The sequence below is a fragment of the Poecilia latipinna genome, unplaced genomic scaffold, assembly GCF_001443285.1.
Source record: "Poecilia latipinna isolate Pla-1442-1.1 unplaced genomic scaffold, P_latipinna-1.0 Scaffold1126, whole genome shotgun sequence".
Lineage (NCBI taxonomy): Eukaryota > Metazoa > Chordata > Actinopteri > Cyprinodontiformes > Poeciliidae > Poecilia > Poecilia latipinna.
The window spans coordinates 23,030-45,054 of NW_015113742.1; the positions used below are offsets into that span (position 1 = coordinate 23,030).

The 22,025-nt window shown below is 37.6% G+C and overlaps 5 protein-coding genes across 7 annotated transcripts; 3 read left to right on the forward strand and 2 right to left on the reverse strand.

Annotated features, from left to right (window-relative positions):
- The first annotated feature begins 789 nt into the window (after positions 1-789).
- LOC106959855 (deoxyribonuclease-2-alpha-like) lies at positions 790-3,355 on the forward strand. Its single transcript, XM_015052678.1, has 7 exons — positions 790-852; positions 1,716-1,810; positions 1,895-2,057; positions 2,157-2,238; positions 2,321-2,479; positions 2,578-2,769; positions 2,892-3,355. Exons 1-7 carry the CDS (start codon positions 841-843, stop codon positions 3,260-3,262), a joined length of 1,074 nt encoding a protein of 357 aa, XP_014908164.1. The 5' UTR covers positions 790-840; the 3' UTR covers positions 3,263-3,355.
- Positions 3,356-4,297: 942 nt separating this feature from the next.
- rpf1 (ribosome production factor 1 homolog) lies at positions 4,298-8,825 on the forward strand. The gene is made up of 9 exons (XM_015052700.1): positions 4,298-4,624; positions 4,779-4,835; positions 4,963-5,043; positions 5,131-5,226; positions 5,559-5,712; positions 6,027-6,109; positions 6,597-6,778; positions 8,008-8,134; positions 8,313-8,825. Exons 1-9 carry the CDS (start codon positions 4,394-4,396, stop codon positions 8,352-8,354), a joined length of 1,053 nt encoding a protein of 350 aa, XP_014908186.1. The 5' UTR covers positions 4,298-4,393; the 3' UTR covers positions 8,355-8,825.
- A 901-nt stretch (positions 8,826-9,726) lies between these two features.
- On the reverse strand, positions 9,727-11,268 carry LOC106959873 (guanine nucleotide-binding protein G(I)/G(S)/G(O) subunit gamma-5). Of its 2 annotated transcripts, none has more exons than XM_015052703.1 (3): positions 11,057-11,268; positions 10,734-10,886; positions 9,727-9,990 (listed from the first exon to the last, which is right to left on the reverse strand). In XM_015052703.1, exons 1-2 carry the CDS (start codon positions 11,135-11,137, stop codon positions 10,761-10,763), a joined length of 207 nt encoding a protein of 68 aa, XP_014908189.1. In that variant the 5' UTR covers positions 11,138-11,268; the 3' UTR covers positions 9,727-9,990; positions 10,734-10,760. The 2 variants fall into 2 exon arrangements, with proteins under 2 accessions (XP_014908189.1, XP_014908188.1); XM_015052702.1 differs by having other exon boundaries at positions 10,738-10,886; positions 11,057-11,264.
- A 700-nt stretch (positions 11,269-11,968) lies between these two features.
- spata1 (spermatogenesis associated 1) lies at positions 11,969-16,847 on the forward strand. Of its 2 annotated transcripts, XM_015052682.1 has the most exons (13): positions 11,969-12,079; positions 12,167-12,273; positions 12,971-13,088; positions 13,254-13,307; positions 13,419-13,523; positions 13,602-13,785; positions 14,042-14,195; positions 14,633-14,699; positions 14,795-14,909; positions 14,980-15,105; positions 15,211-15,377; positions 16,282-16,380; positions 16,518-16,847. In XM_015052682.1, exons 1-13 carry the CDS (start codon positions 12,017-12,019, stop codon positions 16,677-16,679), a joined length of 1,521 nt encoding a protein of 506 aa, XP_014908168.1. In that variant the 5' UTR covers positions 11,969-12,016; the 3' UTR covers positions 16,680-16,847. The 2 variants fall into 2 exon arrangements, with proteins under 2 accessions (XP_014908168.1, XP_014908167.1); XM_015052681.1 differs by having other exon boundaries at positions 13,419-13,785.
- Positions 16,782-20,883, reverse strand: ctbs (chitobiase, di-N-acetyl-). Its single transcript, XM_015052683.1, has 7 exons — positions 20,677-20,883; positions 19,264-19,402; positions 18,882-19,090; positions 18,600-18,771; positions 18,412-18,509; positions 17,353-17,517; positions 16,782-17,253 (listed from the first exon to the last, which is right to left on the reverse strand). Exons 1-7 carry the CDS (start codon positions 20,881-20,883, stop codon positions 17,056-17,058), a joined length of 1,188 nt encoding a protein of 395 aa, XP_014908169.1. The 3' UTR covers positions 16,782-17,055.
- Between the last annotated feature and the right edge of the window lie 1,142 nt (positions 20,884-22,025).

Sequence of the window (22,025 nt, forward strand, 5' to 3'; positions counted from 1 at the left end):
CGTTTTGTGCTCTTTTTTTTTTTTTTTTTTTTTTTGGGGGGGTAAAATTTTTTTTTTTTTTTTTTTTTTTTTTTAGTTATGGCGTTTTTTTCTTTTTTTAAAGACAAATTGAAACTCCATGACACTGGAACTGGGCCGATGGGTCGTTATACATTTTTTTATATATATAACACTGTAAAAACAAGTGTGAAGAAATGAATTGCATCATGTAACTGAATCCAGTCTGTCCCCGTTCAACGTTTGTTTCTATTGTATTTGCATTAAACAGTGCCTCCTACTGGTCACAGTGGTAGGACGCAGCAAAGCCGTCATGTTATTGTGAACATCGAGCTGAGGATTGCATTTCCTCAGTGGAGGCATTCGTGTTTTATTATGTTTTGCTTAAGAAAAACTGAAGCAAACTATATTATGTGAATTTGTATTTGATGCAGCCATTCATATATTCTCATGAAATTGTTTGCTGGTTTTTCATTTGAGTACCATGTTTAAAAGACAAAAAATAAAAACATCCATCTTTGTGTGCCATCATGCTGTTTTCCAGCTCTGTGTCTGCATAGGGAGTCTGTATGAATGTTCAGAAGATGCTAAGTGAGACTTGCACTAACAACTTTGGCTCCTAGATGTTGAAACAGAATGGAAGTGTCAGCAGGTGTTGAGCAATTCGGATTGTCAAAGCTCGAAGGGAACAATGTTTCTTTCACTGTTCTTTCACGGTTTAAGCAACAAGGAAGCAGCTGAAACATGAAGGCGAGTCGTGGGCGTGAGTTTCCTTTTTACGTTGATATGTGACACAGCAGCCTTTTCAAACAGGTTTGTAGTCTAGTTTAAAGGCGAGTGAAGATGACAGCGCACGTAAGTGATATGTTTGAATATTTTAAAGAGAATAATAACATAAATTAGTTGTTTGAAGTAGAGTAAATACTATCATTTAAGATAAAGAAAAGACCTTTGAAATAAAGGATAGTTTTAACTATTTCCTTAATATTATTGGACTGTTTGCAAGTTTGGTGAATGAATGAGAGCTCGCAAAGTGAAAGTAGTATGATATCTATATATATATATATATATTGATGTTCTGAATATATTTCAACTGCGGGTTTGACTTGTTCTTGTGAAGTGAAGTAGTTGTGGTGCATCACTCAGTTTTGTTAGTCCAGGAAGTGCATTTTATAGGAAACCAGAACATGCTTAAAAGATTTTAAACGCACAACAATCTTGCATATTTGCAAAAGGCTGCTCCATAACTCCTTAACATAACACATAAATAAAGGAATAACTAAAGAGTTTGACTTCTGACATGATGTGGTTAAAACCTTAGTTATCATTCAGCAGTTACACTGTAGTATTTATGCAAAACACCCTGCATTGGCTTATACTTCATGCCTAGTTTCCAGTTAATCACTCTTGCGAATCACCTTGCTGGTGCTAAAATACTATTTCAGATCAGTCAAAACTGTGCAGTTGACTAGTAATTAAATGTTAAAATGTCAAGTTTGAGATGCAAAGATTCCACATAATTTGTGTATAAAATCTTGACTATAAGTTTGATCCAATGTCTGTCTCAAAAGTTGTGGTGTCTTCTAAAAAAAAAAAAAAAAATACACTCTGTATGTTACATCTTAATAAGCAGTTTAATCACCACAACTAACCCTGAGTTTATGTAATCAAGCCTAAGTATTTCCTTTGTCTAATTATGTTTGTTTTAATTGTTTCAGGCTCTCATCGGATTCCTCCTCAGTATCGGACTTCTTTTTAAAGCGTGTCACTCAGATGTGAAGTGCAGGAATGACAGAGGAGAGGCTGTTGACTGGTCGGTGAAGATTTCTGACAATATTCTTACCCCCATTGAGCTTAAGCTGAATAAATGATCAACTATTCACATCTTCACCATTAGGTATATTGTGTATAAACTGCCTAATGTGAAAGATGGTGGACTGTCGTATTTGTACATGGATGAGAGCACCGGTGGATGGGAACTCAGCAAGGAGAAAATCGACAGTGAAACTGGCTTTCTAGGAAAAACACTGAAACCTCTTCTTGACTTCTACACCAAAAAGGTGAGATTTTATTTAAAAAAGAAAAGGAAAAAAACAATGTATAAAATCAGCTTTTAAAGGACATTTTTTTTTATTTCTCTTCTCTTATTTAATGGTCAGACTGAAGGGTTTGGATACCTGCTCTACAATGATCAGCCTCCAAAGCCATACTCTGCTCCTTCATCATTCGGTCACAGTAAAGGTGGGCCCAATACTTTTCAACCAAATTCCACACAAAGTACAGGTAGGCTCTCAAATTAACTCATTGATTTTATCTCCTTCAGGGGTTGTGATGTTGGATCGCAGCTTTGGACTTTGGCTTTCACACAGCACACCCAAATTTCCAACATATCGCAGTACAGAGTTCTGGCCAAGCAGTGGAAATGCAAATGCTCAAACATTTCTTTGTGTTACTTTCCCCTACCAGCAGTTTAAAGAAATAGGTAAGTTACTAGAGAAGCTTTCTGGAGTTGCACACTAGATAAAAAAAAAAAATTAAAAAGTATTAAAATATTTTTAATTATATCATTTAAATCCTCAGGACTGCAGCTCAAGTACATCCATGCCTATTCATTTGACTCTGAAATTCCAAAAACTTTCCCTAAGGAGCTGCATTGTGTTGCACAGAGAAGCTGCTACCCAACACAAAAGCCCTGGTTTAGTGTGGAGAGGCTGAGATCAGCAGCAGGGAGCACTTTCACCAGCTTTGCAAAATACTCACGATTTAAAGATGGTGAGTTTTGGCACTGATCCACGAAATGTTTTTTTTTTTTTTTTTTTTTTGTTAATAATTAAGAAAACATCTGAAGTCTGTTGCCTAAAACTGATAATGATCTATGTTCTGTTACATCCTAGACCTTTACTCTGGTCTCATAGTGAACAAAGTGTCCAACGATCTTTTTGTGAAGAGCTGGGGGAAGCTGAGTAAACCTCTGTCCTCCAACTGCAGTTCAATGCTCAGTCATCATGTCTACAACGTAAAGGAAGTGCAGCTGCAGAAGAGGAAGGCCATCAGTGACACTGTGGATCACTCCAAGTGGTGTGTGACTTCAGACGGTGGCTGGACCTGCATCGCTGATATGAACAGGGAGGTCAGTCAGATGAGCAGAGGAGGAGGAGCAATCTGCACTGAAGATCCACGAGTGGGACAAGCTTTCAGGTCACTTTTCTCAGACCATGAACCGTGTAAAAAGTCTCATTCCAAGGCTCATAAGAGAGAACTGTAAACGCTGACAGTCATGAAAATGAACTGTTTTTCCACAAATGAGCATTGTTACACCAGGGGAGCAAAAGTGACTTGTGTGAAATAGATGTAAGAATGTATGAAATCACTTATATTCTAATTTTTACAAGGACGACTTTTTTGTATTTCTGTTTGTGTTATCAGAATCTGAAATGGTATTAAAGGGAGTCTGGATTTTACTAAATATAATTTGGGGATAATGACAGGGTAATTATGTTTGCTTACTAAGAATTCAATATTTATTAATATGAATATTATGGTTTTGTCTCTTTATAGTGTAACAAGCAATAAGATATTTGTGCAGTATGTTATATTGTATAGACAAACTGGAGATGAAAGGGAGGACCAGTAGATACTTCATCTGGATTCTTTACAAAAAAGTATGTAATCACATCAAATGTATCTCATTCAAATGCTGTGTTTAATAAGATTTTTTTTCTGTAATGTTGTATTATTTAAAGCCAAAAATTAATTGCAGAACATTAAACATGTTGATCCAAAAATAACTCTGCAGAATTAAGAGCAATAATATTAAAGGAAGCATGATAGTGACTTTATAATGGAGGATCTACTTTTTTTTTTAAAGTGATTTTGATATTTTGGGATTTTATTTAAACAATTGTACAGCTGGATTTAGATAAGTACGTTGTTTTTAAATAAAAGATTTCATATTACAGATCTGAATGATCAGATTCCTTACTTTAAATATATGAATTAAAGAGTTTTTATTGTATGATCATGATTTTCCTGTCAAAATTATGACTTGAAAACTGACACTATAATTTGGAACTCAGTGTATAATTTTGAAAGTCAGAATTGTGACATTAAAGTCAAAATTATAAATTTAAGTCAAATGTGTGACTTTTTAATTTCATCACAAATGCGCAAATCAAATGCGCGTCATTAAAATGTGGCTGTTTTGCATAAGGTTTTCAGACCTTCTCAACAGCAATGAGTGAGAAAGGCAGTACACCTCCTCACCACTAGAGGTCCCCCTCTTTTATCGCTAAAGTTTAATCTATTCACCTCTCATTCCAGGAAGTGAACGCAGTCGAACAGACGGCTTGTAAACACGTGAGATAATAACTCAAAACAGACCGCTGACATACGAAAGATGGATGTTACAGAAGTTCCCACGGATCAGGGCAGCAAGAGCAAGATGAAGAAGAAGTCAATGAAAGCAAAGACGAAGGTTAAAAACACGGAGGTGAAGGAAGAGAGCAGCGCCGCGGAGAACCAGGCCGATCCGACGACTTCGTTCCCCGCCACGTTCAGTGTCTCCGAGATCAAGAACAAACAGCGGAGACACCTCATGTTCATGAAGCTCAAGCAGGAGAAGAGGAAGGTAAACAGAGCCTTCAGGGTCAAACTGTCCTCTGTACTACAGAAGAGTTAAAGTTTCTTTATTTGAAAAGTCACCCAGTGCATTATCATACTGTTAACGCATCCACCTGTTAAAATGGAGTGTTGGAAATAACATGGATATTTCTGACTTTTAGCAAAAACTTCAACTGAAGAAAAAGAGGAGAAAAGAAAGGGAAGCATTAGGCGACAAGGTGAGTGTTTATTGTTTTTTTCCCCTTTCTTACATGTTGTTAGCTTAAGTTGTAATCCAAGTGAGTGCATTCTTGTTTATTTTTTCATACCAGTCATTCACCCCATTTTAATCTTTTTCCAACTTAGGCGCCACCAAAGGAGGTCCCCAAAACGATAGAAAACCAGAGAGTGTTTGATGAGACAACAGTTGATCCAGAAGACGAAGAGGTTTGGATTTTGTTGTTTTGGTCTTTCTGTATGTATGTCTTTATTTTAACAAACATTCTTTGTTTTGTTCATTTTGCTCATCACCAGGTTGCTTTTGATGAGGGAACTGATGAATTTTCAGCATATTTCAACGGGTTGACAAATCCCAAAGTGCTCATCACTACATCAGACAGACCCAGAGGGGTGAGTGGCTGCAGTTGTTGTAAGAGTTTTACTAGTTTTGAATGGATTTTTTTTTTATTTCTTTGAATTACAAGCCATTAGTAGTTTCGGGATTATTTGCTATTTTAATTCAGAGCTAGTTTTAAAAAAAAGAAATGATATATGTGATGTCATGCCATCTGTAAGGTTGCATAGTGAAATTAATGTTGAAGAATGCAACAATAGTATTTTATTTACGTAGAATGTAACCCTTTTGATTAAAGATAGAAATTACTGTAAAATTTAGGTCGTGTAGTTTAAATTTTAGAATCATATACGTCAACCTCATGAATTGTGTCATTTGTGTCTTGCAGAGAACAGTGAGGTTTTGCGAGCAGCTGGCCAGCGTCATCCCAAACGCCCATGTTTACTACAGAAGAGGCCTCGCCCTAAAGAGGATCATTCCCCAGTGTGTTGCCAGGGACTTCACATACATGATGGTCATCAACCAGGATCGCCTAATGCCCAGTATCCTGACTTCAAAAAGCACTTGACATGAGGAAATTCGTTTAGATACATTCAGTTTTTGTTCCCACTTGAATCGTTGACTGTTACACCTCTGGCTACACAAACTGTTCTAAATTTATCCTCATCACCATATATGTGTCCAAAGAATCCAAGCTCAAAGAATTTACTAGAATGAATATTTATAGAAATGTTACCATCTGGGTTCTGGGATTGCAAGAAACCCAAAGCAGACTGGGATAAAGTTTTTTTTTTTTTTTTTTTTTTTTTTCATTTCTGTTTTGTCTAACAGTTTATTCCTTAACAGTTATTTTCAGACGGTTTGGTTCTCTGTCACCTTCCTGACGGGCCAACTGCGCACTTCAAAGTCAGCAGCGTTCGACTAAGAAAAGAGATAAAGGCAAGTCAAATAAATGTATCCCTAATATTAATGCCTTTTGGGGGTACAATTCTGAATTCTCATCTCCCAAAACCTGCATCGGGTTTCCTACACAGATTAAGAATAGGCTAGAATTTCATTCAATTAGTTTCCATGCCTGGATAATTATGGAAAAATATTTGATTTTAGTAGTTTTTATCTGTCCAACTGATTAAATCTGTCATTGATCCATCAACCTTCCAATGCATCTGTCTGTCGGTCAGTCAGAGAGTAAGTCGATCCGTCAAATCAGACGCAAGATAAATTCCACGTGAATTTTTACAAATTGGGCTTTAATAATTGGATAAAAATGGTTAAAAACTCTGAAAATTTTACTTGAAAATGTGCATAAACCCTGTGTTCTTGTGCTTCCTTGCTCTTTCCCAAGTTAAATCCCATTTCTACTAGTCGCTGAAGACAAACCTCAGCTCTCATACTGATGCACCGCTGTCCTGTTTCCTGTTTTCAGAGGCGAGGTAAAGAGCCAACCGAACATTATCCAGAGGTGATTCTCAACAACTTCACCACCCGCCTCGGACACAGCATTGGTCGTCTGTTCGCCGCTCTGTTCCCACAGAACCCTCAGTTTGTGGGTCGACAGGTCGCCACCTTCCACAACCAGAGAGACTTCATCTTTTTCAGATTCCACAGGTAAGTGTTCAAGCTTAATCAGGAAGACATCCTTCCGTTTACAGGAATCTTCAAATTCAGATGTATTTTGTGGAGTTGCATTTTAAACCACATGATTTGGGCAAATATTTTGTTTCCTTCCTTGCTTCCAGTCTTAACCTTACTGACTTCTTCAGATTATGCTTTTCCGCATGATGTTTTTTTTTTTATATTAATTTTGTGAATTGCACCAGTCCTTCCTGCTGAAAAATAACCACACACCATGATGCAGCCATCCATCCATTTCAAAGTTGGGATGTTGTTCTCAGCCGTGCAGGCGCCCCCTTTTTTTCTCATAAGTTAGTGGTTGATGGACATTACTTCATCTCCTGTTGGAGTGCAGAGTGGACTTGTAGCTCATGTTGATACACGACATGTTTCACTGCGGATGGTGACGTTCTCTGACCTGCATCTTCACAAGGTCTTTCGTTTTTTTTCTGCGATTGATGTGGACATTTCACAACTAAACACGTTCCTCTCTGAGATGTTGCTTCAATTTTTTTTGCTATTGTGACGTTCACCAGTCCCAGTGGCTGAAAAACACCAACACATGATGCTGCCACCACTGCACTACGCAGTTTGGTGTCCTCAGGCTTGAAAGCCTCGTCCTTTATCCTCCAAATGCAACAATTGTAATGCCTCCATTTCAGAGGACAGGACATGTCTTCAGAAACGAACGTCTTTGTCCTCTCGTGCATTGACAAACCTTTTTATGTTGCTTTTAAGAGTAATTGTTTCTTCCTCTCTGAGTGGCCTATCAGCCATGTTGGAATAAAACCAAGAGAATCTCATCATATTCAAAAGATCTTTTGTTTTTGTGGAAAGAAATGATTATGTCTCTCTTTTTTTTAAGTAGACGTCATTAATCAGGGCAAAATCTTTACTGCCGACACTTAGTGAATTTGGTCTTGGCTTTAGCATATTTTCTTTAAAGCTGCTTACTTCCCAAGAGACTTTAGAGTGAGACTTTTCAAAGTTAGATGTAGGTGAAGGTCCTTTAGGAAAGTCTTTACACACATCAGGTTGTCTCTCTTTTCATGACTTTCCAGCTGCTTCCAGGGCTGGAGTTTTCAACCTGTCATAGGGTGTGTGATTATTTTACCTATCAACAAGTAAAATGACCATAAATTACAAAAAAACTGGAGTCATGGTCAAATTGCCTAATTTATTTTAAATGAGGTCAAATAAATTAATTATGGTATTTCTGTAAGGTATATCTTCAAGAACGAGAAGAAAGTTGGCATTCAGGAGCTGGGACCTCGGTTCACTCTGAAACTCCGATCTCTGCAGAAGGGCACGTTCGACTCCAAGTATGGAGAGTACGAATGGGTGCTGAAGGTGAGTCTGTTTAATAGAAAAAGGAGCTTTAATTGACTTTTTCATATCAACTGGATTTGTTTGCTTAAATCTGCTGCTACAATCTATTATGGTATTTCAGGATTTTAATGAGATGCTACCTGGAGCATCTCTGTGGTTTTATTTCTTACTTTGACACAAACATATTTTCATCTTTCAGCGCCACGAGATGGATGCCTGCAGAAGGAAGTTCCAGCTTTGAGTTGGAGGTTTATTGGTCAAAGATCCCGGCCTAATGTCCTGCAAATATTTATGGACTTGCACAAATTTGCTTCATAGTCTCTCATTCTTTTTGAAGGAAACCCGCGTTAGCTGTACAAAGATCCAGATGCAGCTTTCAGTGATGAGGTGATGCTATGTAGTCTGGTAACAGTTTTTGTATAAACATATATTCTTTTCTTTAGTTATTACCTGAAGATGAGTTTGAGACTGCAGAGAGTTGAGCTAAAGTGAGAGAAAGTAGGAGACGAATTCATTTCTTCAGACTTGCCTCCGAGTGATAACGTCAACACAAAATGTGCATCTTTCTTTTTTAACCATGTTTGTCTGGGTCAAGATTGACACATTTTCAAGTTTAACTATGTAAAAAGTACAATTTATATTTTATTGGAAGAGGGTATGTGTTATCCCTAGAAGCAGGCATTTTGACACAAAATAAACTTTCAATAATTCAGTCTGTTCTGAAGGTCTGTAAATGAAAAGAATCAGTTACGGTGCTTTTCTGCACAGAAAAGCTGGGTGTTGCTCTATGGACTAAATAAGGCTCAACATTTTATATATACTCGTCCTCCACCAAACCGAGGAAACTCATTTCAGTTGGTTGGGTCTTGTTTCGGATTAAGATCATGTAGATAAAGGCATCATAGACACAGCAATGTTTGGCATGCCAACATTAACACATTACAAGTGTTACAAAAAAAAAAAAACATTGAGTAAAATGATGAATACTAAAACTTAGCAAAGATAAAATTGAAAGTTACTTTGACATATTCCAGGGAAAAAGGGGGAGGCTTCAGTAGTATTAGACATTTATTGTAGATAGAAATGCAGATTAAACTAAAGAATTTAGACTGAGTCACAATGAACAGAAAAACCCTCCACTTTAAGGGAAGTTTCTAAAACAAGTCTGAGCATGATGAATTGTCTTCACCTTCATGCAGCGTCTTCCAGTGTAACCGACAGAATAGCGATAACATCTCACCAGGACTTGCATTTCTAAAGAAGTATTTTTCTTCAAAGTCTGACAAATGAGGACATTGGACAACAGCTTCAAACTCCACATGAGGGATAAACACTTTGAGACAGCGGACTACTCCAGAAAATTGGTTGGGTTCATATTGCTGCAGTAACTGGGCCGGAGTTTATTTTATAAGCGTTTTCTCCAATCTGACTTCATAGAAAAGATCACAGATAAGCCAGTTTTACCCCCAGTAAACTAATATCTCAGAAGATTTACCATGTAAATGATATCAAGATGTATTTGCAAGAACAACTCGCTTTAAGGTTTAGGTTGTCTGTTCTGTGCAAGAGCTTTGAGTTGGATAAAATGTCTTAAGAACATGAAGCTGTATGTCTAAAATGTGGAAATAGTTCAGTTTTATTGAGGCAAGAAACATTTACATTTCATAAGGCACATGTGTTAGTTCTACGCAGGAAGGCTGGGGCATTTCTAATGCACCCAAGAAGGAAAATGTGTAATTTATTTTTAAAGGAAGGTTAAAGTTTAAAAAGGCTCAAGTTAAAATTCCTGGCCCAAATTCCCAAAGACTCCTGAGATGATTCCAGTCCATTTTGCAGGATTCTGCAGCTCACCCCAAATTAGGCATGTAATCCAAAACCTGGAGAAAAACAACATATTAGTAAAACATACAATGTTTAAACAAATGAGACGCATAGCAAACACTCTAAATAAACTTCAAATTGATTAACCCTTCTATGAGATAACTAAATGGAGCACCATCACACATTTTGGCATCTTTCCGTTTTAAAATCCTCCAACAGACTACCTTTTTATTTAGTTTTGTACATAATTATAGTCTTCATATTTTATTTATAGTCTTAAATAGCTCATCTACTTTTTCAGGTCCAGTATTTTGGTAAAAGTAGTTAATTTCAAAAGGTGATTTATTAATAAATAACTTTGCATTTCAGGAAAAACTCATTCAACATGGATTTGAGTAAAGAGTTTAACAAATAGTAAATATAATTTTATAATTCAATTTTAGAAATTAAACTTAATTTATAAACGGGTTTTTTTATTATTTTAAACCTTTTATTTCAATGCCACTTTAAAAACAGAGCTGAACCAAAGTGCAACACAGAAAATGAAAATAGTAAAAAGAATCTTAAGAATAATAAAAATTCGAAAGACATTTGTAAATACAAAAACTTTTAATAATAGTAATTATGTGGTTTATTTTAAAAAAAAAAGGATGCCAAAGAGAAAGCGTTGACTCTTTAAAGCGGCTTAGAGGAAGTTTTTGCTTGAATCAAAACTAACAGTAATACAACTGGCTGCCATAAAATCAACTCCTGTGAGCGTCCATTGAAAATCTTGAGCTGATAAAGTATATGTTCGTACTCACAGTGGTCGCCTGGCCCGTCAGTACTATAGGAAGGAGCAGACTTTCTGCGGTCTGAACGGGTTGTTGCTGGAAGACATGCCGGTGAGCAGGGGGTCCTGCTGGGCGTTCTGGAGGCAAAACTGCTGGAGGTCCGCTGCGGCCTGCGAGACCTGGAGAAAACAAGTTTAAAATGTAATAAACTGTTTATGCTAAACGAATAGAGCTCCCGAAACCTCACCACAACCCAGACTATTTCGACAAAAAACAGCTACATTACAGAAACACCGAAATGACCGAGAAAGACACACGCCCTAAGAGCGACTAAATGTATAAAACTTACCTTAACTCTGTTTATACCCGCTTCAAAGCGCAACTGTTGAACGACTTTCTTCATAGCGACAATGTTGGAAGGTCCCGGCATAACTGCGATCTGGAATGGCTACGATATTCAAAATAATAAGTGTGGAAAAGTTTACGCAAGCTAGTCGACGCTAGTAGCGACAAAGCTAACTTTTTTCTTCTTCCAAAGGAATAAGCTTCCGGTTTTTTTAAAGGCGTGCCCGCTATTGCTGCATTCACGTGTTGTCTGGAAATAATGTACGTTTTCAGATGTTTTCACTGTACTACTTATCTGGTAATTTTAAATTAAACATATATACTTGGTGTATTACATGTTTGACAGTTTTGGTTTGTTAACAAATATTAGTGGAATAAAATTAGCCATGCTTTATGTTAACTTTATGTTTAAAATCCCTGTAGATTGAATATTATTAGAGTTAGTTTTGCTATATTACACATAATGCCAAGCATTATATAACATAAAATCTGCTCTAAATATTGCTTTTAATTACAAAACGATTCATATTTGAAAGTTTTATAAGAAACAGTTTGCATAGTAATGCTCAATCCCACAGCACTTAAATATTACAACAAAAAAAAATCTGAGCCCCCTAGTGGTGAAGATGCATTTGCTGATTCAAAAGTGCAAGGATTAAAGGGAAAAATCATAACAAAATTGTATTATTTGAAAATGAAGGGAACTCTTTCATCTTATATGTTCCTAATTGTTGTTTTATTTTATTTTTTTCCACATGCTGCTCTGTCATCCCGAGCATCCAGGGCTGGCACTCTCATAAAAGAAACACAGTTGGATGGCTGAGTGTGTTTAATTGCAGCAGGTTGTTTCCTGGCAGTCTGGAGCAGTCACAGCGCACGCAAACACAACTCTTTCGTAGCAAATACTCCTAGATTTCTGTAGTTCAGTATTTTACTGCGATTCTTTCTCTGAACCAGTCTGATAATGGAGTTGTCTTGTGAATCAGTGAGATTTACAGAGGACAGCATGAGACCGGCCAGCAGGAAGGTAAATGCTAAATCTCTTGACATGATATAAAAATGTAAGCAGATGTCAGTGGCTGTAAACTTCATTGTTAATTTTATTTATGTGTAGTTTTTGGAGCTCCATGTGCTGTTTGTGCCAGCTGATCAGTGGGACATGAAACTCAATAAAGTCCCAGCTGAAGCTACTGAGAGCTTTGTTTCTGCCGGCTTCATCAGGTAAAAGTGCTTGAAATGTTTAATTTCTATTATCAATCAAATGATAACAGTTTGTCTCAAACAGAGGCGTGATTATTGAAGCCATATTTGGCTCCTTGCAGAAGTATTTATTGAACTGTTTCATATTTTATAGCAGAACAAGTTTTAAGGCATTTAGTGGGATTTTGCTAACTGGACTATAAAGTGCTCCATTATAGTGATGTGGATTCACCTTAAATTTTAGTAAAATATATAGAAGTTTTAATTAGAAAAAAATTAGAAAAAAAAAAACATTGAGCAATTTGAATGCCTTTACACTGCTCTGTTAATTACAGAAATAATAATTAAAAACAACAATCTTTCACGGGCATTTCAGATGTTCAATATTCTACATTTATTTCATATGTAATGTTCTGTTAAGTAAAAAAAGACTTAAGGTAATTAAAATATAAATTTTCTGATAACTTGGAAATTAGAGAAAACAATAAAATATGTTATGAGTGTAACATTGACTCTATTTTAAAATAAAACATTTTTACTATTGTTAAGTTGATCTTTGCTGCCATGAAAATAATAGTTTTTATTATTAACTATTAACCAGTCAATATTAGCCTATGAAAAACTGCTAAAACATTCATTCAACTCAGCAATGATTTAACAATTTTACTAAACCCCTTGACTGGTGCACATATTGTGTCGTCGTTCCTGGTGACATTAGGGTTTATCCTGAAACCACCCTGCAGACTCTGAGGGGTGAGCTGGCTGCTCTGCTTGGCACTGAGAGGAGCATCCATAAATTCTCCTTCCTGAAATGCGTGGGCCGCAGTCTGGCGCTGGTGAGTGCAGCTGACAGTTAAGAGGCCTTTTGTAGGGCTGATCGTTTCACTGCGCAGACAGTGCCCCATTCAGAATGAATACACTGAAGGCTATAAAGGCTGTGAATGGGGAGCATAGCAGCTTTACTGCTGCGCTTCTCACACTGTAGTTCTTGTTTTTCACAGGTCAAAGGGAAACAGGAGACAAATCTGAAAGTGAAAACATTCGCCCCCCCGTATGTACGTTGAGTCCACGGGTCTTATTTCCATCCTGATAAGTTTGTTGGTTTCTTCCTTGAAATAACTGCGTTTGCCTGGTCCCTGAAATGAGCCGTTGTAACCTGTCGGCAGGCGGCTGAGCCGGAGCTCTACCTTCTGCCCACAGGAGAGGCAGACGGCACTTTCTGCTCTCAGTCCTTCACCGTGGATTCCAGCAGCAGCTCCCCAGAGCAACAGGTCTGTCTCCACCCTCCCAAGATGTGCAGCGTGGCAACAGGGACAAAGAAGGCCATTAAATTCCCCCACGTCCCCCAGTGTTCCCAGCAACCAGTTCCTGTCTCTGTGCTGGAAGAGGAACATGAGGATAAAGAAGAGGAAAGCAGCTGCAGCTCGTCCTCAGAGGATGAAGCTCCAGGCTTCATCAGGAGAACAGAGCCGGAGAGTTTTGCAGGGAAACCTCAGAGTCAAAGGGTCCTAAAGCTGATAGCACTTAGAAAAGGTATTAAAGCAGTCATTCATAGCATATTATCAACAAGAGTTTATACAGTTGTACTGTATAAACTGTATAAACACATTAATTTACACTCATCTGGCTGCAATGTTCATTTTTAGGTTTGTTAGATGACTTATAGTTTGGTTAACAACAAAAATACTTAATTTTATAATCTACTAATAGAGTGTTTTTCATGTTTTAGCTCATTAACAAAGTGGCATTCTTTAAAGAAAATAAACATTTACTTTTTGTATGTCTACAGCTTTAGAGATATGTGAAGCTAATTCAGCTCAGACGATTTGGTCAGCAGACAAAGAGGAGACCTGCCGAAAGACAATAAGTCAACCCAAAGACAGACATTCAGGAGCAGCTGAGTCTCTGGAGGACCACAGTTTAGGCGTTTTGCTGACAGACAGGTACCAGATGTGTCACACTTGCAAGACTCCATCTTTTTCCTCCAAATGTAACAACGGTCATTATCGCCAAATGTTTCAATTTTAGTTTTATCAGACCACAGGAAATGTTCCCAAAATTAAGGTTTCTGTTGCTGAGTCTATAGTGGCAAACTGTAATCTGTGGAATATACACTCAAATAACACATCCTAGATCTGAATGAATGAAATATTCTCATTGAATACTTTGTTCTGTACAAAGTTGAATGTGCTGACAACAAAATCACACAAAAATCATCAATGGAAATCAAATTTATTAACCAATGGAGGCCTGGATTTGGAGCCGCACACAAAATTAAAGTGAAATGTTCCCTTTATTTTTTTGAGCACTATATATATTTTCTTTACAGAAGAGAAATGCATGAGGTTCTTGTTTTTGTGACTGTACTTCTATGTTTTAGTGTTGGAAACTCTGAGTGCAAAGATCCACACAGAGAGAAGACCACCAGAAATAAGCCAACAAATGGGGTAATATGCAGCCATTGTGAGACTTCTTTAAAAATATATAAACATTTCTGTTTCAGTCAGTATTTATACTGCATCTAAATTTGTTGGTGTTTCAGATGCTGGAAAGTCCAGCCATGTTGTCGCAACCTATTCAGTGCACAGCTTCACCCCGAGGTCCAGACTCGGCTTCCAATGACGCAGTTTCCACTTCGCTAGATTTTCTCTCCAACAGTAAGGAATGGTCAGATTGTTTGAGCCAAATTCTTATGCTTGGTAATTGAACATATTTTGTACTTGTAAGGAGAGGCACTACTGGAGGAAATCAAAATGGTGAGAGAGGAGAGGAAGCAGCTGGAGTGGACAAGACAGCAGCTTTTGAGAAAGGGAAAAGACTTGTTGGCTCAGAATCGACACCGCAGGAACCAAGGTGGGATATCAACATCTAAGTGGAAACAAAGTCAGACTGAGTACAAAAAAAAATAACAACAAAAAAAAACAGTTCAATTTCTTTCCCTACTCCACTAATATAAAGCACGAGACAGCTGGAAAAAGAAATATTTTGAAACCAAGAAGACCACCGCACCATTGGAGGAGCATCTGAGAAACCTGAGGCAGGAACTGGAGCTATTTCACAACAAAGTCCTGCATCAGCTTCAAGCCAGAGAGAAAGCAAGGAGACAGGGGAGGTCCTCTGAGAAGGTCCAGTAAAATCACATATGCCTTGTTGCGCCACATAGTTAACATTATCACGCATATTCGGAACAGATTCAATTAAATTAACAACTTTAATAGGAGTACAACACAAAACAACCTAGTCGGGTGACTTTGAATGGTCATATAAGGAGCATGAAGTCCAGGATATCAAAGGAAGTTGTTGTCATCTTAATATTTAACCATACACCAGTGACATGAATTGACATTACCAACCTTTATCAAAAAAAACATTCAAAATTATTAGAACATAAACAGGGGGCAACAGTGAAAGTGATAGGAGTTGGTCTCGCTGTTGGTGGGTTGCTGGTTCAAACCCCGACTCTGTCAGTCTCAGTCATTGTGCCTGCTGCCAGTGTTCAGACGGCAGCTGTGGCTACTAGCCAATAGCTTATCAGCCTGGGAATGACTGAACAAAGGGTGAAGTGCGTTAGGGCACCACTGGACAAGTGCAGGCCATTTACTGTAAGCAGTTAAAATTATGCGAATAAAAAATTGATGGAAGATTTAACAAATTTGAGATGCAATTTTTTGCTTAGTATAACAAATCTGGACATATGTTACATGTTTTAAAGGGGTGATTTTGTGTATTTTCCAGACACCTAATGTCTTTTTATAGCACCATCAAGTAACCATTACCTGCAGTTATAAAAATACTGAACATACACACCTTCCTGCTTTTATTTTCAAACTAGAAAATGATGAAACTCAAACAGGTAACTTTACTAAACCTGTCGTCTTTATGTGTGGGTTTTTGGAGATCAGGATATCTTATTATACAAAGAATATATTGAGGTGGATTGTTGCATGCTACTAAACATACAGATTATTTTTTTGTTCATCACAATGAAACATTCCCTGTAAACAAATTAACCCAAGAGCAATATTTCAGAATGAGCTCATCATCCAGATCATGAAGGAGAGCTATGAGGTCGACAACCTTAGGAGGAAAGTAGAAGATGCCAAGATGAAGCTGATAACAGAGACAAAGGTAACAATCAGTCCAGTCTCAGTGAAACAGGTGACTGGTTGGCTTCATTTCTGATATTCTGGATAAAAAGCCTAGCAGACCTGGAATTGACTGTAAAACAAAATGTGTTTTTTTTGTTTTGTTTTTTTCCCTACAAGTTGAGGAAGCAGGCTGCTACTGAGCTCAGAGACCTGAAGACCGAACTTGCCCAAAAAAAGAATCAGTCATCTCCTTCCTGGATGGACTGGAAACACAACATGGGACAAAGCACAAGTTTAAAGCAGCTTCTTCATCGACGTCAAGAGGACTGCTCTTCCTAGTCTTTAAACATGAACTAACCTGCCAACTAGTTAGTACTTGTAAGAACTGGGTAACACTGTGCGTTTTTTCTACAATAATGTAGCACCAGGGAGTCCACTAGATCGATTAGTAAAAGCTTTATTAAAGAACAAAGTAAAAAAAAAGATCACAGTTCTTGGAATGGTAATCAAAAATCAGTGCAAATGCGATTAAAACGATTGTCTTTGTTACTGAATCATAATTCATTGCATCTAAAGTAAAAAAAGCAACATGCAAGTAAGCATCCCTGAAGTTGAACAGAGGCCACGCCCAGTTACAACTATAAACGAAGATGTTTGGAAACCAACGGGAGCGAGCTCAGCAGCTCAGTCAGAAGCTCCTGCTGGAGCATTCGGTTCATCCCAGTTTGGATCCTAACAGGGCATTCCACATCAGCGCGGTCTGCTGCCTGGCTACAGGATCGTCGCTGTAGTCCAAAATGTTGCCGTTCCACATGCCGATGCCTCTCAGGCCTTTGGACATGACGTAGTCCGCTTTGGGGGACAGACTCTGCGGGTCATCGTACCAAACCTGATGGGACTGTCCTGTCTCATCCTGAATTAAGCAGTGAAACAAAGAATAAAATAGAAAAAAAATTTCATTTTTTTTCCTGTTTGTTTGAATGCATTGTTTTAGGAGTAAAAAATACGACACCTTGTAATAGAAGTAAGGAGCTTTTTGCTCATCATCCCAGAGTCTGCCGGACGACGTTGGGCTGTTGAGCTGCTTCATGATCCATTTGTATGATTTTTGTTTTCCCGCTGCATCGCTGCAAGGAGCTCCACGGAACGGGACTTTAGGTATGTAACAAATGCCCTCCTTGGATAAAACAGAAAATAAAAAGAGAAGTGTTTTATTTTGTTGGTTAATAGGCAGGTTTTACACAGGATTTGCCAAGATACAAAAAGAAGGAAACAGTAAAACCCACGTCACCCACAGTTTTTAAGAAAAAATATTGTGATTTTGTGTTCTATGATTGAAAGTCAAGCCTATTAATATAAGGGAGCAAGTCTTATCATTGTTGACTAATAATAATAATAATAATAAGAAAACTAACAGTGCTCAAATTGTGTATTTAATGTGTAATGCATGTTGTATTTTAAGAAGAATTTTAAATAAAATCAAATAAAAAAAAGCACTGCATTTAAAACTTTCTAGAAAAAAAATATCAGATTATATTGAGCCAGTACCGTGTTTAACATTTTAGGTCAAGATTGGAATAAAAGACTTTATTTTTAAATGATATTTTTTATTTTCTGTTATTAACTGAAGGCAGCTTTAAAAGGATGCCACAGTACTATGAAATATTTCACGCCTGATAGTCCTCACCATAATTGGTTGATCATTAGCAGCAAATGTTCCTACTGAGACTTAGGACAGATCACTGATTAACTATTAAACTCTATTAGTGTGAAATGTGTGTGCTGATGTAAATAATTAGACCGATCTCTCTTGTGGTAAAGACAATTATTATTGATTGATTGATCTTTGAAGTAAAGTGTGCTGAATGAAAACAGAATTGTGAGCCCAGAACCATGTAATGGCAGGTGGTCTGCCACATGGTGGCAGCGCAGGGAAAGGTATTCCTTTTGTTGTGAACCCAAAGCATGACGATGTTTCCATTATGTTTCAGTGTTAAGAATGTATTTTCAGGATGATATGCAGTGTTATCAGAAGTAAAGTGTGCAACTTGTCATTAAAATACTGCCATACCTGAGAAAGGTTAACACATGGATAGTCATAGCCGTACCATGGTACTCCCATCAGCAGCTTATTTGAATGAATCTTCAGATCCAAATAGTCGTCATAGGCTAAAATGGACAGATAAAAATTATTTCCTTTGGTTCACATTAACAAGGTGACTGGTTCTCGATCCTAAACGTGCATCTGGACATGAGGACCTTTTCGAGTTTGGTTGAATGGGGCATTTGCCATTGCAATGCAGTCTCCGGTGATCTGGCTCTGCTCATCGTAGGACATCACAAACACCAGGTCACAGGATTTGGCGATGGTGACGTAATCATAGCAGCGCTTGTCGATACATTTTGGTGACCAGGCGACATCAAATGAAACCTAAAAATCAGGGGGGAAAAAAAGGAAACGGCAGGGGTAAGCTGGCCATTTTTCATTGTAATAGAAATGGAAAGGGTTCACCAGACACTGGTGAGCCATTGCTGTTCTACCTGAGAGCCTGGGATTTCCCTGTGGAAGGCCTCCGTCGTCTCATTGACCAGTGCTGTCAGAGCATAGTACTCTGGAGAGCCGTCTTCCACTGCTTGCTCAACGTCAATGTTAATCCCGTCCATGAACTGCTTCTTGGCCAAACTGACCTGCTCCGTTATCCATCTGGTCCTGTTGGCTTGGTCCACAATGTAGGGAATATGAACATCACCTATGTCGCCACCACAAAGGGACATGCAAAGATAAAGAGAACACGTCAATAAGCAAATATCAAAACATATTTGTATAAAGGAAACAAAAAAAAAACTGCTCTGAAACAATGAATGTTGATACAAGCATGAACTTTTGCAGACTATTAAGGCAAACCGGTGTAAACTCACTCACCTTTGAGGACAACTCGCGCTCCTTTGGAGTGAGCGAAACACATTAGCTCAGCGTCATAACTCCCAAAGGCGGCCACTGTCGTCACCATGCTCCAGTTGTAGGATTTCCATGTCTTTCCGCCCACATCAAACACAAACACCTAAAAGCAAAAACAAGTTATACTGACGATTATGATCGAGGTGTCTTGCAAACGAAAAACTAATAAGACAGCAAAACTAAATGCAGTTTCTTGAAAATTTAATACAATGCAATTCACTTCATTAACATAGTGTCAATTCACAACAAAACTCCTCTTTGCAACACAAGCAAACGCATCAAATGAATCTAAAACATAGCATAGCATACTGAGCAAACAAAATATTACAACCACTGAAAGAAAAAGAGCAAACTGTCAAAAGACTCTTATGGAAGAAAATTCAGCATTCTGACATTTAAAATGCAGCTTTTTGATATTTTTATCTAATTTTAGTGTTTTTTAGATGGAAAACTATTTTTTAGTTTAGTGTTCATCTCTACCTTTTTATCTTTTTTTCAGAATTCATTCTTATTCGTGCTTGTGAATGTTGTCTGAATAGGTCTGTTTTTAGAGTCAAAACAAATCATTTAAGAGGTTTCTCACATTTTAAATGTAAAGATCCCATATGTTCCTTCCCCTCATATTTCTTGAATTCACTATTCTTTATTAGAATACCATAAATTCACCAGATTTTATGGTAAATATTTTTTGCAGTGAGAGGATACAAGAATGAAAGAGACGCACAACTGAGACAATGGCACAAAAAATAAACTTTGCAAATTCTTGCATTTTCCCATGCTCAAGACAGACAGGAAACCTTAAAACACTGAACTGAATCTATATAATCAGATAAAACTTGAGTTAAACCACTCGGTGTGTTCACCGATACATGTTGAAAAGTTCACATTCCTGAGCCAATGTTAGCTGCAATGCAGAAAGACGGATGTTTAAAAAGAGGAACTTTATACATCCCACCATCTCAAAAATAACTTTAGCAACTAAACTCTCAACTTTTCTCACAAGATCTGTTGAGATTAGGATGCTGTTTACTACCCAAGTCACTGTGTTTTATCCAAGCTGCAGTATAAAGTCGTGTTTTATTAATGTGAACATCATAATCTGCAGATTTTTGCTTCAGGTACCCCGAGAAAAGGAATCCATTTTCTGAAAGCACAGAACTCCAGAAATCAGAGCAGAGAATTTAGTACCTACAGGCTTTAAATAATATTATTAACTGGAAGGTTTGGTTCAGAACATCATTCTCAAAAAGTCTTATTCCGTCATATAATTGTTAACTCGGAAAAACAGACTTGTTATTCCAGAAAGAATGTCAGTAATGGTACTTCGCGGGAGGTATGTTTGTTTTATATGCTGACAGAGTCCGCCGACAGCGTTACCTCAAACTCTCTCTCTCCCCGGATTGGCTGACAGAGCTCCGGCCTGTCACACGGACACACGCCGGAGCCGCTCACGACCAGCAGAACCGACAGAAACACAACGAACGGCAACATTGTGTTGGTCCAAAGCGAAACTGCAGCAGCTTGCGGTGAAGCTTGCTGATCATGTGAACTTTTGTACGGAGTACGAGATAGGACAAAACTCATCCTGTCGATAACATGTCAATTGAACATCGTGACTGACATAGATATATGTTCAGTAGCTTATATATGAACATACACTAACTATCAATGATTATTTGAGATATTGATTAACTCGTCTGGATTGGAAAACTAACTTTAAGCTGTGTGGGCTTTGTTTCTAAATTTCTACTTAATGAAGAAGCAGGGAGTCAATGACCAGTAAAAAGTAAACTATAACAAATGCAACAACATAGCCTACTTCTTTTCTCTTGCTGTATGGAGCATAGAGTTACACAGCACTGTTCCTCACTCACCTGTTGCTTCACACTGCTAGTCAGCTGGCTGAAAGCAGCTTTCAACTCTTTTTATTGCACACGTAAAGGACTTGTTTGGCTGTTTTGGTTAAATTGTTTTAAAAATTCAGCAAACAAGTTTTAAGTGGCATGTCGGTTAAGCAGGGTGGCCACATGAGCAAATTACCTGACTAATTAAACAACGTATCATAAAGTTATTTAAATGTGTACAATAAGAATGTTTACTTTAAAGGTACTGCTTCATCTTATGGGAATTTAGCTTTGTTGAATAATCAATATAACAATAAGTAAATATATATATATATATATATATCCACAAAAAATACTTATTAAAATATTGTTCGTCAATTTAAGTTTCTTGCATGAAATATTCAAGTGACATCTGATTCAGCAATAAAAATTACAATCCAAGAAACTTCGCCTGGCAGTGAGCCGAAATAGGAAACTATATCAAAAACAGATAATGTAAGGATAACTGAAACCTTGGTTCAATCCACTGTGCAGGTTTAGCATCTTCTCCCCTATAGTTTAGTATATTTACTTCACGCAGACACCAGAATGCAATGAATTGTAATGTAACATACTCTTCTTCCATTTAGTAAAAGTTTGACAGTGGATATTTGAAAGTATTTTTAAAAGCACAGTTGCAAAGCGGTGCAGTTGGCAGCACTGTTGCCTTGCAGCAAGAAGGTCCTGGGTTCAAATCCCAGCTGGGGATTTTCTGCATGTTCTCCCTGTACAGACTCCAAATACATGGCATGAAATTGTCATTCGGTATGAGTGAGTTGTTTGACCTGTGTGACTTGACCACTGGAGATAGGCACCTGTGACCCTTCAAGCATAAGTGGCAAA